We start from the raw sequence: 13,930 nt of genomic DNA on the forward strand, positions 1-13,930 counted from the left end.
TAGCTAAGTTAACCTAACAAATGTTATTTTCTTGTTGAAAGGTTGAATGATTTTGTTTGAGTGAAAATATTTTGACATCAACAAAAGACTCATGAGAACTTGCTGAACCTCACATAACTTCTCCACTGCCGAAGAACGTTAGTGTGTTTTCAAGTTCAACTTTATTATCTGAAAAACCTTTCTGTAAGTACATCAGGTAAAATGTCAGCAGCAAATGATCAGGTCTGTTTCATCTTCAGATTATTTAGGATCATTTTATCAAATTAAAAATGGTGAATTTTCTGTAATGACTGTTGTTTGTGTGATTAAACTGAAGCCTCCGCTGCCAGAGGAAGATTATCCTGTAGACGTACAGAATGACAGCAACGACGCTGTCTTCACAACGGTACAACACACACACACACACACACACACACACACACACACACATTCAATTCAATTGTATTTGATCTATATGGTGCCAAATCACAACAAGTTATCTCTATACTTTACATATAGAGCAGGTCTAGACCGGACTCTATAATATCTAATATTATTACAGGGACCCCAGAATCCTCAGCAGCACGTGAGTCTGATTCCCAGAGCTCAACTGGACCTGAAAGATGGAAACGGCTCCCTGTTGAGGCTGCAGGAGGTAATCAATCAATAGATCAGTAAGTTTGTTAGTGAGTCAGGTGGTTTATGCACCTGATTTTCTATTAATTAATTAATTGATTATTCCAGGTTCCGCCTTTGCCTCAAAGGCTGATGGGAAATGGAGTTTCTGAGGAGGGAATGACTCCACAGGTCAGGAACTGGAGACACAGTGTGGCCGAAGATGTGAGTCAAACAAACATAAAAATATATGCAACAAGAAAACAACTTGTACGAACAAGAGAATGACTTACATGATTTTCTGTGTCACAGATGTTTGCTCCCAGCCACAGGAGGAATGTCTCCGACCTCACTGAGGTGTCCAGCAGAAAACAGTCCCCCGACAGTCCACAGGTAGACACACACTCACCTGAGTCACTGTCTCACACACCTGTCTCCCTGCCTCATTCAGATCCGTTACACATCATTCATTCATTCATTTATCTGTCGACACCTTGTGATATCATCCTGTTCTTCCTCATCAAGCTCTCTGATAGGCAAAGACTGAAGAGGAATCTGTCTGATCGGAGCACAGGCTCCCACCAGCTGCACGTAGGTCCTGGGCCCTGATTGGCTGCTGAGGTTGCCTGGTGGTCTTTGTCAGATATTAGTGGTTGTGTCAGATCTCCTGTAGTTTCCATGTAAAGGTTTTATTGACTAATATTCTAACACACGGACAATCAAACTAACATTTTATTTCATTTCTAAAACACTAACTCGTTACCTGAAGGGAACTTTCTGGGCAGTTCAGACAGACAGCGCCCCCTGCTGTGTCTCTTCACTCTCATGGCTTCAGTCTCATCAGGACGTTTCAAAACATTTTGAAATATCTTTCTTGAAGGATGCTGCCCAACACTTTGAGACAGATGTCACAACAAGTATTTATACTATTATTACAATTTTGATATGTCCAGATGTGGCTGTAATGAACATTGCAGCCTCTAGAGGGGGCTGACAAGCCTCAGACTTTTAATACCCAGAAATTGGGTATTTAATTGCCCAGAAAGTTGTCCAGTGTTTCTTAACTAACCCTCCTAATCACACATAAACATTAATTCATCATGTGTATTAACACTGAACTCTGAGGCTCTTGTTGGGCTCTGCTGATGGTTTTGCTGATGGTTCTGCTGATGGTTCTCGGGGTGACACTGAGGAACTAACTGCTCTGTAAAGATAATAACATCTTTTTAATAAACCAAAGTTTCACACAAGACAACAAACTAATAACAATCAATGCAAAATCAAATCTAAAATCTAATGAAACAGGGAACTTTTAGGGAACAAAGGGCATCAACTGGACCAGAATAAAAAAGAAGAAACTAAATCCAGTTAAGAAGCAAAGAAAGAAAGAAAGAAAGAGACGATTCAAGTAAAACAAAAATCTGATCTGATCAAAGTCTGTTTTAAGAAGAGATTTAAAAGATGGCTGACTCAGCCAGATGTCCTTGGGCAGGTCTGACTGCAAAGGGTCCATGGGGACGTTTTAGAGGTCCTTGATAAGGAACTAGGGGTATCAAGGGAAGGTTTTGTGAATCATTGTGAAAGATCCAGGAGTTTTTGGGAAGTACAGTATATGTGGGTTCTAGAGGAGCTTCTAGGAGTTGTTAATGAGGTTCAAGGGGTCTCTGAAGATGTTTCGGGGGTCCTTGAGTAGGTTGTTCTTGTTCTTAAAGACATTCTAGGGGACCTTGAGGAGTTTTAGTTGTCTTTAAAGATGTTCTACAGGTCCTTGATGAAGTGTTAAGAGGAAGGTCTATGGGCCTTTATAAACTTTATAATAAGTTTTTAGGGGTCCTTGTAAGAAGGCACTATGGGTCATTGTGGAGATTCTAAGGGTCTGGGAGGGATATTCTACAGGTTCTTTGGGATCTTTTTGTGATGCTTGAGGAGTTTCTGTGGGTCTATTAAGATGTTCAAGAGACTCGAGGGGACCATAATGATGTTCTAGAGCATGGTCACTAACAGGCGGACAGCGGTCCGAGTCCGGACCCAGACGCCGTCCTATATGGACCCGGACCTATAATCAATAAATTATTAAGGGATTTTAAATTTTGACGGGCCTATTTTAGCCCGGCGCTGCTTTTCTGGTCTTTGCGGCACTGGTTTAGCGGCTTGAGAAACTCACAGACCAATTGCATGCGAATTACGCCAGCCCACGTGACGCTACTCAGCCAATCAAATCTGTGCATTCCAGGCAATAAACACTGCGACTCTGAATACAGACAGACGAGAGAGGTGAGAGGCGAGTGACAGATGATAAGATGAGTGAACGACACAGGGAGAGAAGACGGAGAGACGAGTGAGCGGGACGGAGAGAAGACACATTATTTATTGTGACATTGGTTGAGACTGTGAAGTCAAGATGTGAAACAGTTAACAAAGAAAAAGGGAAACTCAAGCTGCTGCTACACTTTATTTTGTTTTTCTCAAATTAAGCACTTTATTTTAAGATGCACAATTTTTCTAAAGCTATTTTATTTATTTTCTCTATTCTATTTTTAAATGCAGCCCTTCTTTTACTTAATGAGAGAAGAACATTATACATATCTACAGTATTATATATCTGTAGAGTTCAATGTTAAGTGACAATAAATATTGTCAAAATTTGACAGTCAGTTGTTGATTACATGCAGACGTTGATACAACTACTAGACTACTTCAATATATATCACACTAACTCACAACGCAAGTTAGACATTATGATGTCCCGGACCTTTGCTTGAGGACATTTTCTCTAACTGGACCTCTTCGAAATTTAGTTGAATACCCCTGTTCTAGAGGTTCTTGAGGAGTTTCTAAGGTCCCTGAGGAAGATCTAGAGTTTCTTGATAAAAATCTCCAGGTTCCTTCAGGAGGTTTTAGTTCAAATGTGCGTAGTGTTGTGTAATTGTGTGTTTTTAAGGTGAAGTTTCCAGGACTCATCAGACTGATGAATAAATCAAGGACACAAAGATGTAAAAGAGTCTTCAGGTAGATTTTATTCACAGAGATAAAAATATGTTTGAGCTGCAGGTAGAGAGGGAAGACTGAGCGCGCGCACACACACACACACACACACACACACACACACACACACCTCACCTCACACTCCCATGTTTACACAGGAGTCACATTTCAAAGCCGACCTACAGGTTTAAAGAAACCTGAAGACTCACCTGTGTGTCTGCCTGTGTGTTTCTACAGTGTCACCTGCTGGAGAAAGCAGGAATCATAAACAAGACCAAAGTAGCTGATAACGGCAAAAAGATCAGGTGAGACTTTAAGTCATATTGTAGATTTTTCTCCTGAAAAACGTTTTGATGGAAGAGAGAAGCTTTTTATTTCTGCAGCTTTCTTAATTTTATATCTGTGATTCCACATGTGGAGCAGTTTGTTCAGTTTGTTGTTTGTGCTGTTGTTGTTGACAGGAAGAACTGGAGTCAGTCCTGGACCGTCCTCCACGGTGGGATCCTCACCTTCCACAGAGACCCCAAATCTGCTCCCACTGGGAACACTGTAAGAACACTTACTGGGTTGTTAACAACACTTATTATATATACTGTAATAATATAGCTAACACTTAGTTATGAGGTTATTAAATATAACAATAAGTCACAGAAATCTTTAACAAATATTTCAGCAAATAATAAAACGTCAAATGTTTAAACATTCTTCTGATCTGATCATCAGAAAAATATTTGCACATTTGACCAATCAGCACCCACAAAGAATCCAGTGCAGACTAGCTGACAGGAACCCAGAGGTGCTTCATTAACGAGGTCTTTGTGAAAATCGTGCCATAACATCCTGAACCAGAATCAAATTCTTCCACTGAGCCAATTCAAAGCTGATGTAATCAGGCTGATTTAAGGTGCACATTCTTTAAAACCAGATTTTGTGGCGGCGCTGGATCAAATACCTGCACAACTAATGACATTCATCAGCCTCAGCTGTACTTTGTATTTACTGCTAATTAGCAAATGTTAACATGCTAACACACTAAACTAAGACAGCATACCTAGCATAGCTTATTAGAATGGCAATCTGAGCATGTTAGCATTCAGCTCAAAGCACTGCTAACATTTCTTTAATCTTATTCTTTAACATAAAGTGCCGTTAAACATGTCGTTCAGCTGCAACACAAAACACTGTCAGGCAACACAATATTAAACATGCAAACAAATATGACAAAATACGCTCAGATTTGTCCGTCAGTCACGTTGACTAATTACAGTGAAACTGATCCATAATGATAATGATGAAGCTGATGATGACTTCCTGCTCTTCAGAGTAAATCGTCTCAGATTGTTCCAGAATACACCGTCGAGCTGAGGGGAGCCTCAGTGGGCTGGGCCTCCAAGGACAAGTCATCCAAGAAGAACGTTCTAGAGGTACTCCGTCTGTTACCAGGGCTATACTTTAGAGCAGACTGTAGCAATCTGTAACCATGGCTACAGTCTGCTCGAGAGGCTGTATGATTCTGTTACCATGGCTACAGTCTGCTCTAGTGGCTGTATGGCTCTGTTGCCATGGCTACAGTCTGCTCCAGAGGCTGTATGGCTCTGTTACCATGGCTACAGACTGCTCCAGAGGCTGTATGGCTCTGTTGCCATGGTTGCAGGCTGCTCTAAAGGTTCCACATCTCTGTTGCCATGCTTACTGTTGATTCTAAATGCATGGTTTCATCTTCACCGCTTTCACCATGTGCTTTATCATTGCCACCGTGGTTACCGTGGATACCAGAGTCCAGCCTCTCTCTGACTGGATGTGTTGCCGTGGTTACTGTAGTAACATGTGGGCGTGTTGTTGTGTTTGTGTGCAGCTGAGGACTCGTCAGGGCTGCGAGTATCTCATGCAGTACGACACAGAGAGCATCATCAGTGATTGGCTGAAAGTGATGCAGGACACCATCAAACAGCTGGTAACACACACACACACACACACACACACACACACACTGGAACAATAAACTAGTTGTAATACTTATGAGGACTTCCCAGAATGTCTCATAACAATCAGAACTAAGTTTGTAAAGTGATATACAGATAAACCAGATAGTTAATAACATTAGCACAAAACAGATCTGGGGTCAGGACAGCTGCTGTGAGAAGTTGTTTCATTCAGTTGAACTCTTTCAGGAACAGGATCATCTGTCAGAGGACGACGACGAAGCCGCTTCAGACAAAGAGGACAAAGACAGGAAGAGGACATGTGAGTCCATAATCTAGAACACAAAACAATCTCAACTCAAGGTCCACTTACTTTCTGACCATATCACATGGTCATCATCAGCTGATTGAGTTTGCTCAGTTACAATCGATGTTCAGAACCTCCGGGACTTTTCATCCATCAAATCTACATTTCGGTAACGAAGACGATGGAATGCTGTCAAATGCTCCAGAACAAGTGAGAAAGTTGAACTTGAGTTGAGATTGTTTTTTTGTTAAAACAAGAAGTCAAGAATCAACTTCTTGTTTTAATTTAAAGTTAAATAATGTCAGATTTAGTGAACATGGAGGTGGAAATAGTGTAAAAAATGCAGGTGTAACATCTAGTTGGATATTCTTTGTTAAAGACTGGTTCATGTTTTCTGTTTTCTCTCAGTAGAATCATTCACATGTGTCTTCACCAGAGAAGTCTGACTGTGAACTGAGATTAACAGCTAACACCAATGAGTCTTTTAAAACATATTGGTGAACTGTGAGTAGACAGTTTTGTAAAAAATATGTTTATGTGATCAGGTCAGGTTGTTAACTAAAACTAAAACTTTTATTTTTCAAGCACACGCAGGGGATTCTGAATTCCTATCTACATGTATGAAACTGAATGCAGCATGTGTAGTAGAAGCTCAAAATAACTCAACCTTTTACTGACTACTGCAGCTTTAACGGACTTCTGCTTCTCACATTCACAAATAAAAAAAGGTTACTTCCTTGTGGCATCAAAAGAAAAGCTGAATGTAGGTCTTCCTGAGGTTTCTTCCTTATCCGAGTTGAGGGTGTAAGCATAGAGGGTGTCATGTGCTTTTCAGATTGTAAAGCCATTTGAGGCACATTTGTGATTTTGGACTTCATAAATAAAGTTTGTTTGACGTGACGTAATAATAAGCAGGTATTTGATGTGTTCTTATACATATTATTTGTAAATGACGTGTTTCAACATTTCTTTTTAGTGACGGATCTTTTGAAGTACACATAACATAAATTAATTATATTAAACCAAAATAAGTCAAAACACCTCCTCAGAGTCTCTAAGTCTGCTTCCTGTTATGCTCAGACCTCTGATATTCTTCTTCTTCTCTGTTTTAGCGACCAGGAGTTCATCAGGAACAGCCGAGTCTGAAGAGAGTCGAGTTCGAACGAAACTACGACGTTTCCTCCAGCGCAGGCCAACGCTGCAGAGTGTCAAAGAGAAAGGCTACATCAGAGGTAAACTTACATCTCAGCCTGTTTCAATGGTTACCAGACTCATCAAGTCATCAAATAGAAACAAAGTTCACACAAAACTGAAGGTCTAGTGAGTTATTATGTACGTGATGATGCACAGTGAGGTGTTCCGACATGTGAACAGCATCATTATATTATTATATTATTCATCTCTGGTCCAGATAACGTATTCGGCTGTCATCTGGATACACTCTGTCACAGAGAAAACACCACCGTTCCCAAATTTGTGGAGAAGTGTATCAGAGCGGTGGAGAGGAGAGGTAAACACACAATAGAAACACACATTTAATACAAATGAACACACAGCAGACTGATGTGTGTGTAATTGTGTGTGTGTGTTCAGGTCTGGATGTGGACGGGATCTACAGAGTGAGCGGAAATCTGGCTGTGATCCAGAAACTACGACACAAAGCTGATCATGGTAACAAACTGGTAGTTGTTTATGTGGCGTCAGATGTGAATGTGAATTTATCTTTCTCTTGCCATCAACTGACTCCTGGCCAATGACCTATACAAAGTTTAACTTAAAATTATTAGGAAATTATGGATCTGTAAAATAACGTGCTCTCAAAATTTCATCATATGCAGATGATGTCCTGCTTTATGTGTTTGATGTAATTATACTGTGTCCAGAGATGATTGGTTTCTACAAACTGAAGGTTTGTCGTCCCTGCAGAGGAGCAACTGGACTTGGAGGACGGACAGTGGGAGGAGATCCATGTGATCACCGGAGCTTTGAAGCTTTTCCTGCGAGAGCTCCCAGAGCCGTTGTTCCCCTTCAGCTGCTTTGACAAGTTCATCGCTGCCATCCGTCAGTACACAAAAAACCTTCATCAAATACTGTACACACCTCATGCACAGTGTACAAAATATTACACATATATGTACACTTTCTACCTTCACTTTCAAATTCTGAGCTAATACCAATGAGAGTCTAGCAAGTTGTGCATTCGTCAGGTGTAGGGGGTAGAAGTTCTCATGGGTCCAAAATTCAGGATCCAATCTGAAAAGGACCCATGAAAAACCTACCTGAACCCGACCTGCACAAATTAATTTAAAAGAAATTAGACCCAAACCTGAAAAGGACCAGAGGACAGTCAGACCTGATCCAAGATAGACACCAATTAGTTTTTACAGTCTGCTGGAAATTATGTTGACGTGACATGTCTAACTAGACCACAGTCAGTGGTAAAATGGTGCCTGATGGTCATGGGCCCGTCAGTGTTTAGAAGGAGCTCTGTGTGTTTATTTCCATGCAGAAATCCAAGACTACAGCCTGAGAGTCTCCTACATGAAGGACCTGGTTCGCACTCTGCCTCTGCCAAACCACAACACCATGGAGCTGCTGTTCAAACACCTGCGCAAGTGAGACAACTGACTCTGCATCCAGGACACCTCTCTTAGCTATGACCACTGAGAGAAAACTCTAATTCATTTTTGGTTTGCTAACAATGTAGTACGAGTGATGAGAAGGGAAGGTTTTAGAGGTTGCATGAACACTTCTAAAAAGACTTCTTCTGGGTGATCTTTTCTCTTTTCTTCTGATTGTTGGACCTTTTTTTTTTAGATTGAGGAGTGTCTTAAACATAAGACCAGAACATCGTATGAATGAGTTGTACTCAGTGTGTAAAATACGGGCCATATGTGATTCTTTTCATACAGACTACATCATGATCAGTAAATTGATCCAAGTAGCTATACAACAACACCAAACATTCGTTTTGAAATCAAAATAATAAATAAGTTTAAATATCTTATTAACTCTTCTGAAATGATCTGCTAACTGAATATGAGTGTAGTCCAAGGGCAGATGTGTCCATTTAAAAAACCCCAACCTATTTACTTATTTAGAGACAGTTTTTATTGTTTTCCCGTGGTTGAAATAAGGACTTTTGTTTTGTATATGGATTGGTTTATGTTCATTGGACTAAAGGCTTTTTAAAATGCAGAGGGCATATGTATGCCTATGCTAATTTATACATACTGACGGTGTTCAAAATTACATGCAAATTAACTGTACAGTAAAGACCTGCCAAAGATGTATGTATATGTGTCATTTAATGGTCCTGAGATCACCCTTATTTCGCAAACTGGTCCTAGTGATGGCTCTGTGTAGCTGATTAAACCCGAGTCTGTCTGTTAGGTTAAGGACAATTTGTCTTTGTGCAACCAGACACAAGAGGACATTTTAGTTAGACCAGGGTGAATGTATGGCCACATTTGCCTTCCATCAACTAAAATTGTCCCACAACAACACCAAGAAAGGATATGCTGTCAAAGACAATATGTTCATAACAGTGTAAACACATATTCATATACATGAAAGCAAATCATGCTGGAGGTATCAGTGACATTCAAATGTAGGATAAGGAATATGAATAAGAACAAAAGACTCCTGAAAACCCTAACCTTTTCTCTCAAAGAAATATTGAGCAATACTGTAGTTGAATATAATAATAATAATTACTACTATTACTAATACTACTAATTACTACTATTTTCAAACATACAAAAATTATTCTTTGCTAAACTTGACTGCAACAGGAAACAAATTCTTGAATTTCTCTCTCTCCAGGGTGATTGAGCACAAGGAGTCTAACAGGATGTCGGTTCAGAGTGTTGCCATCGTGTTTGGCCCCACGTTGCTCCGCCCCCAGACCGAGTCAGCCAATATGACGATCAACATGGTGTTCCAGAGCCAGATAGTGGAGCTCATGCTCAATGAGTTCCAGACCATCTTCTCCCAGAGGTAGGGGGAACCTCCTGGAACTCCTTTGGAACCTTCCAGAGCTCTCTGTGGACCTCCTGGAAGCCTCCCAAACATCATGAGACCTGCCAAAAATCTTCCAAAGAGTCAGAGAACCCTCTCAAACTTTGGACCTCAACACCACCTCTTCTCAAACCAAAGTTCACCAGGGATTGAACTCGGAATCTGCTGGCTACATGATGCCCCTTTCTAACCACTGTGCCCTAAGTTACCCAAATAGAACCCTTCTAGAACCTTGTAGATGCAGGCTTCACCAGGCCCCTCTCTAACCACTGGGCCTGAAATCATCTAAAACCCAGACTGGTTTTGAAACCTTAAACTTGAGTCATGTTCCAACCCAAAAGACCAACAAAAACACTTTTTGGCTAATTGAAAAAAAAACCAAACATATTTTACACTTTGAGCAAAAACTGTCTCAACAAGTTCCAGATCCTTCCAGAACCTTGTAGATATCTTTGGACCCGAACTCATCTCTTCCTGTTTTTAAAATGTATAGTAATTAAAGCTATGGGAATTGAACCTTTGTTCTTTTTTTTTTAGTTCTGTGGATTTTTAAATGTATGGGGGCGTTGAGCCTGGAACCTGTTGAGTACATAATGCTCTCACCACCAGACCACCAAGCCATATATAACACAGTTACCATACCTTTGAGTGAGGACTATCCACAAAAGTGCAGGATCATTTTGGGACCTTGTAGAACTCTGGAACCAAACATCATCTCCTCAATTTCTATGAAATTCTGTGGATATTGAAGTTCCCTGGGGGTTAAACCTGGAATCTGTTGGCTACACAGAACCTCTGTCTCACCACCAGACCACCAAGCCTTAAATGACCCAAGTAGAACCTGAGTGGAACCACCGAAAACCCTGGACATGACAAGCTGGAATCGCAACAGACCAACAACCTTCACAGTGTCCTGCTTGCTTGGCACCTCAAAAACACATACCATGTCTGTAGAACCTTTAAAACCCCTTTACGTCCATGATCTGCCAGTCTCTGGGGATTCTGCCTCTGCTTTCCTGTTTTTGAACACATGCCAGTTCCTGGTGTTTTGGTATTCAAAGATCTCTCAGGAGCAAAATAACAGAACTCATACCCAAGGAAAACCTCTACTTAGCCATCTCACACCAAACAAGAGATGTTTCCTTGGAAAGACCTCAGATTTTGGGCTTACCTGTCCTGAACATGAACAGCCTGTGGAATTTTTATGTATATGATGATGGTGGATAATATATGATTCTAGCTGGTTTTCATGAACACTGGATCCTCACACACCTGTGTTTTAGTTTCATTCAAAATATCTACTTGTCCATGTTCATAGACTGGAGTCTCAGTCAATAAGAGGTGATATGTTCCCAGTATCAATCAGTTCAACAACCATCAGTCTGTGTTGCATTCACTGACTCTGGATAACATATTTGCACACCAAAGTTATCTTCTAAGTCAGTATATGTTGATACCAAGTATGTGTTTCATTTAAGTTTGAAATGAACAAGATCCTCATCGTATTAAACACTGGATCAAAACTTAATCTTGGTGATGTGATGATGTCATCAGGTACAGTAGTGTTGTTGACTGCCCCTTTGTTACAGGATGGAAGTCTTTCTGCTAAGCTGGGCTAAACATATCCTGGAACTATCCATTTAAGACAGAGAACAAGAGGATTTATTAAATCTTAAAGTGTTTCTTTAAAGTGCAGTGACCCCAGGATGTTTTCCTGAGGGACTCCACAAGTTATTGAAAACAGAAAACGAGGATTTACAGACATGTTTGTTTTTTAAGGGATGAATTTTACAGGAACATTTTTAATGTTGTATTTTGTGTCCTGCTGTAACGATGAATTCTATAAATGATAATCTGTACGACTATGTTTTTATACTGTTGAGTTTATATGTATTACAGATATAGACAGATAAAGTTAACATGGAAGATTAACAGATTAAACTCTGTACGTAGGGTATTTTACTGGCCATTAATAAATATAAAGCTGATCTGTGTGCCAGTGTTCAGGAGTGTTTTGTCAAATACACTGCCCGTAGTGAAAGTAAGAGCATTTCCACACGCACAATGCGAAGGGAACTCAAGGGATTGGGACTAAACAGATGTGTAGCCCCAAGAAAACCACTGATCAGTGAGGCTAATCGGAAAAAAAGGCTTCAATTTGCTAGGGAGCATAAAGATTGGACTCAAGCAATGGAAGGTCATGTGGTCTGATGAGTCCAGATTTACCCTGTTCCAGAGTGATGGGCGCATCAGGGTAAGAAGAGAGGTGGATGAAGTGATGCACCCATCATGCCTAGTGCCTACCGTACAAGCCTGTGGGGGCAGTGTTATGATCTGGGGTTGCTGCAGTTGGTCAGGTCTAGGTTCAGCAACGTTTTGTGCCCAAAGAATGAGGTCAGCTGACTACCTGAATATACTGAATGACCAGGTCTTTCCATCAATGGAGTTTTTCTTCCCTGATGGCACGGGCATATTCCAAGATGACAATGCCAGGATTCATCGGGCTCACATTGTGAATGAGTGGTTCAGGGAGCATGAGACATCATTTTCACACATGGATTGGCCACCACAGAGTCCAGACCTCAGCCCCTTTGAGAATCTTTGGGATGTGCTGGAAAAGACTTTGTGCAGCGGTCCGACTCTCCCATCATCAATACAAGATCTTGGCGGAAAATTAATGCAACTCTGGACGGAAATAAATGTTGTGACTTTGCAGAAGCTTATCGAAACGATGCCACGGCGAACGCGTGCCGTACTCAAAGCTAAAGGCGGTCCAACGAAATATTAGAGTGTGCAACCTTTTTTTTTGGATGGGCAGTGTATTATATGGAAACTGAGAGCAGCAGGTCACCTTGCATATGCTCTCTTAGTCTCATATAGAATCTTATTTCCTTTGCACTTCTGTCTTACTTCATGCACCTGCAGCCTTGGCAAGAAACTGAAACTGAAACACTTCTAGATGAATTCACAACAATGTTAAAGCCATAACTGTGAGACTCTAGTGCACAATGCCCAAATATGATTTGAGAACAAGTCTAAAGAGATAATGGTGAGATCAAAGTCTTAAGAAACACTGGTATTGTTCAATAAAAGGGCTGAAAACCTCAGATGTGAGCAAAAAATAAACTCTTAACTGAATGTAAGAAAGTTAAAATTGTTTTCTCTGTTTTGAACCCTCATAGATGTCAAAAATTGCTGTTTTTTATGAGAACTCCCACATTGTTCAGCCCCTGCTCTTGCAGCTACAGAAGTTCAAATATGTCAATAAAATGTTTTAGTTCTGTGACTAATGAGCTATAGTGTAATTATACAGGAAAAAGGAAACCACACTAAGAAGAAGCTGTAATTCAGACTAATGAATACAATCCAAAACTGCCTCAGTTAGATTTGAGAATGGACTTTTCAAAATAATATTTTTTAGTGGCACAGATACTGTTTATGCTCAGTAACTCAAATCTAATGTACCAGGTCATTAAATTGTGAACCAGATCAAAAGCACTTTGTAGAAAGTGTTTCAGAAATAAAGTTTGCTTGCAAGCTAATAAAGAATGATGGTCATTAAGGCTCTGATTCCACTTTAACATCCAAAAATGTTAACTTGATGAAGAAAAAATAAATAGAAACAATAAAAAAATATGACATCTGCAGATGTTTGTCCTCGACATACAGGTGTGTGGTGATGTGGTTACCATGGCAACCCTGTACTGCATATATAAAAGACAGACAGAGAGAGAGAAAAGGTCTCTAAGTGTTTTCAGATATTCTGTAATATTTGTGTCACATGATGTCACCTGTCTGTCTGTCTGTCTGTCTATCTGTGTCTCTACGTCTATCTCTCTGTCTCTGTCTCTGTCTCTGTCTCTCCCTCTCTCTCTCTCTCTCTCTCTCTCAAACCCAACCGGTCAAAGCAGATGACCCCCCACCTAGAGTCTGGTTCTGCACGAGGTTTCTGCCTCTTAAAAGGAAGTTTTTCCTTGCCACTGTCGCCAAAGTGCTTGCTCATGGTGGGACCTGTTGGTCTCTATAATAACATTATCGGTCTAGACCTGCTCTATTTTGTAAAGTGTCATGATCGACTTTTGTTGTGATTTGGCGCTATATA

The 13,930-nt window shown here is 40.4% G+C and overlaps 1 protein-coding gene across 1 annotated transcript in view; it reads left to right on the forward strand.

Moving 5' to 3' along the window:
- arhgap27l (Rho GTPase activating protein 27, like) overlaps positions 1 to 11,822 on the forward strand; it is a 28,698-nt gene extending 16,876 nt beyond the window's left edge. Inside the window, exons 7-22 of the mRNA XM_070922495.1 lie at positions 317 to 385; positions 542 to 634; positions 724 to 819; positions 907 to 987; positions 1,120 to 1,185; positions 3,817 to 3,884; positions 4,041 to 4,128; positions 4,902 to 5,003; positions 5,435 to 5,533; positions 5,751 to 5,823; positions 6,921 to 7,040; positions 7,220 to 7,318; positions 7,402 to 7,479; positions 7,735 to 7,869; positions 8,318 to 8,423; positions 9,634 to 11,822. Of these exons, the coding sequence (XP_070778596.1) occupies positions 317 to 385; positions 542 to 634; positions 724 to 819; positions 907 to 987; positions 1,120 to 1,185; positions 3,817 to 3,884; positions 4,041 to 4,128; positions 4,902 to 5,003; positions 5,435 to 5,533; positions 5,751 to 5,823; positions 6,921 to 7,040; positions 7,220 to 7,318; positions 7,402 to 7,479; positions 7,735 to 7,869; positions 8,318 to 8,423; positions 9,634 to 9,811 (1,551 nt within the window). The 3' untranslated portion in view covers positions 9,812 to 11,822. The remainder of the gene's footprint in view (positions 1 to 316; positions 386 to 541; positions 635 to 723; positions 820 to 906; positions 988 to 1,119; positions 1,186 to 3,816; positions 3,885 to 4,040; positions 4,129 to 4,901; positions 5,004 to 5,434; positions 5,534 to 5,750; positions 5,824 to 6,920; positions 7,041 to 7,219; positions 7,319 to 7,401; positions 7,480 to 7,734; positions 7,870 to 8,317; positions 8,424 to 9,633) is intronic.
- The last annotated feature ends 2,108 nt before the right edge of the window (positions 11,823 to 13,930 follow it).

The sequence above is a fragment of the Enoplosus armatus genome, chromosome 17 (assembly GCF_043641665.1).
Source record: "Enoplosus armatus isolate fEnoArm2 chromosome 17, fEnoArm2.hap1, whole genome shotgun sequence".
In the NCBI taxonomy this organism is placed as follows: Eukaryota; Metazoa; Chordata; class Actinopteri; order Centrarchiformes; family Enoplosidae; genus Enoplosus; species Enoplosus armatus.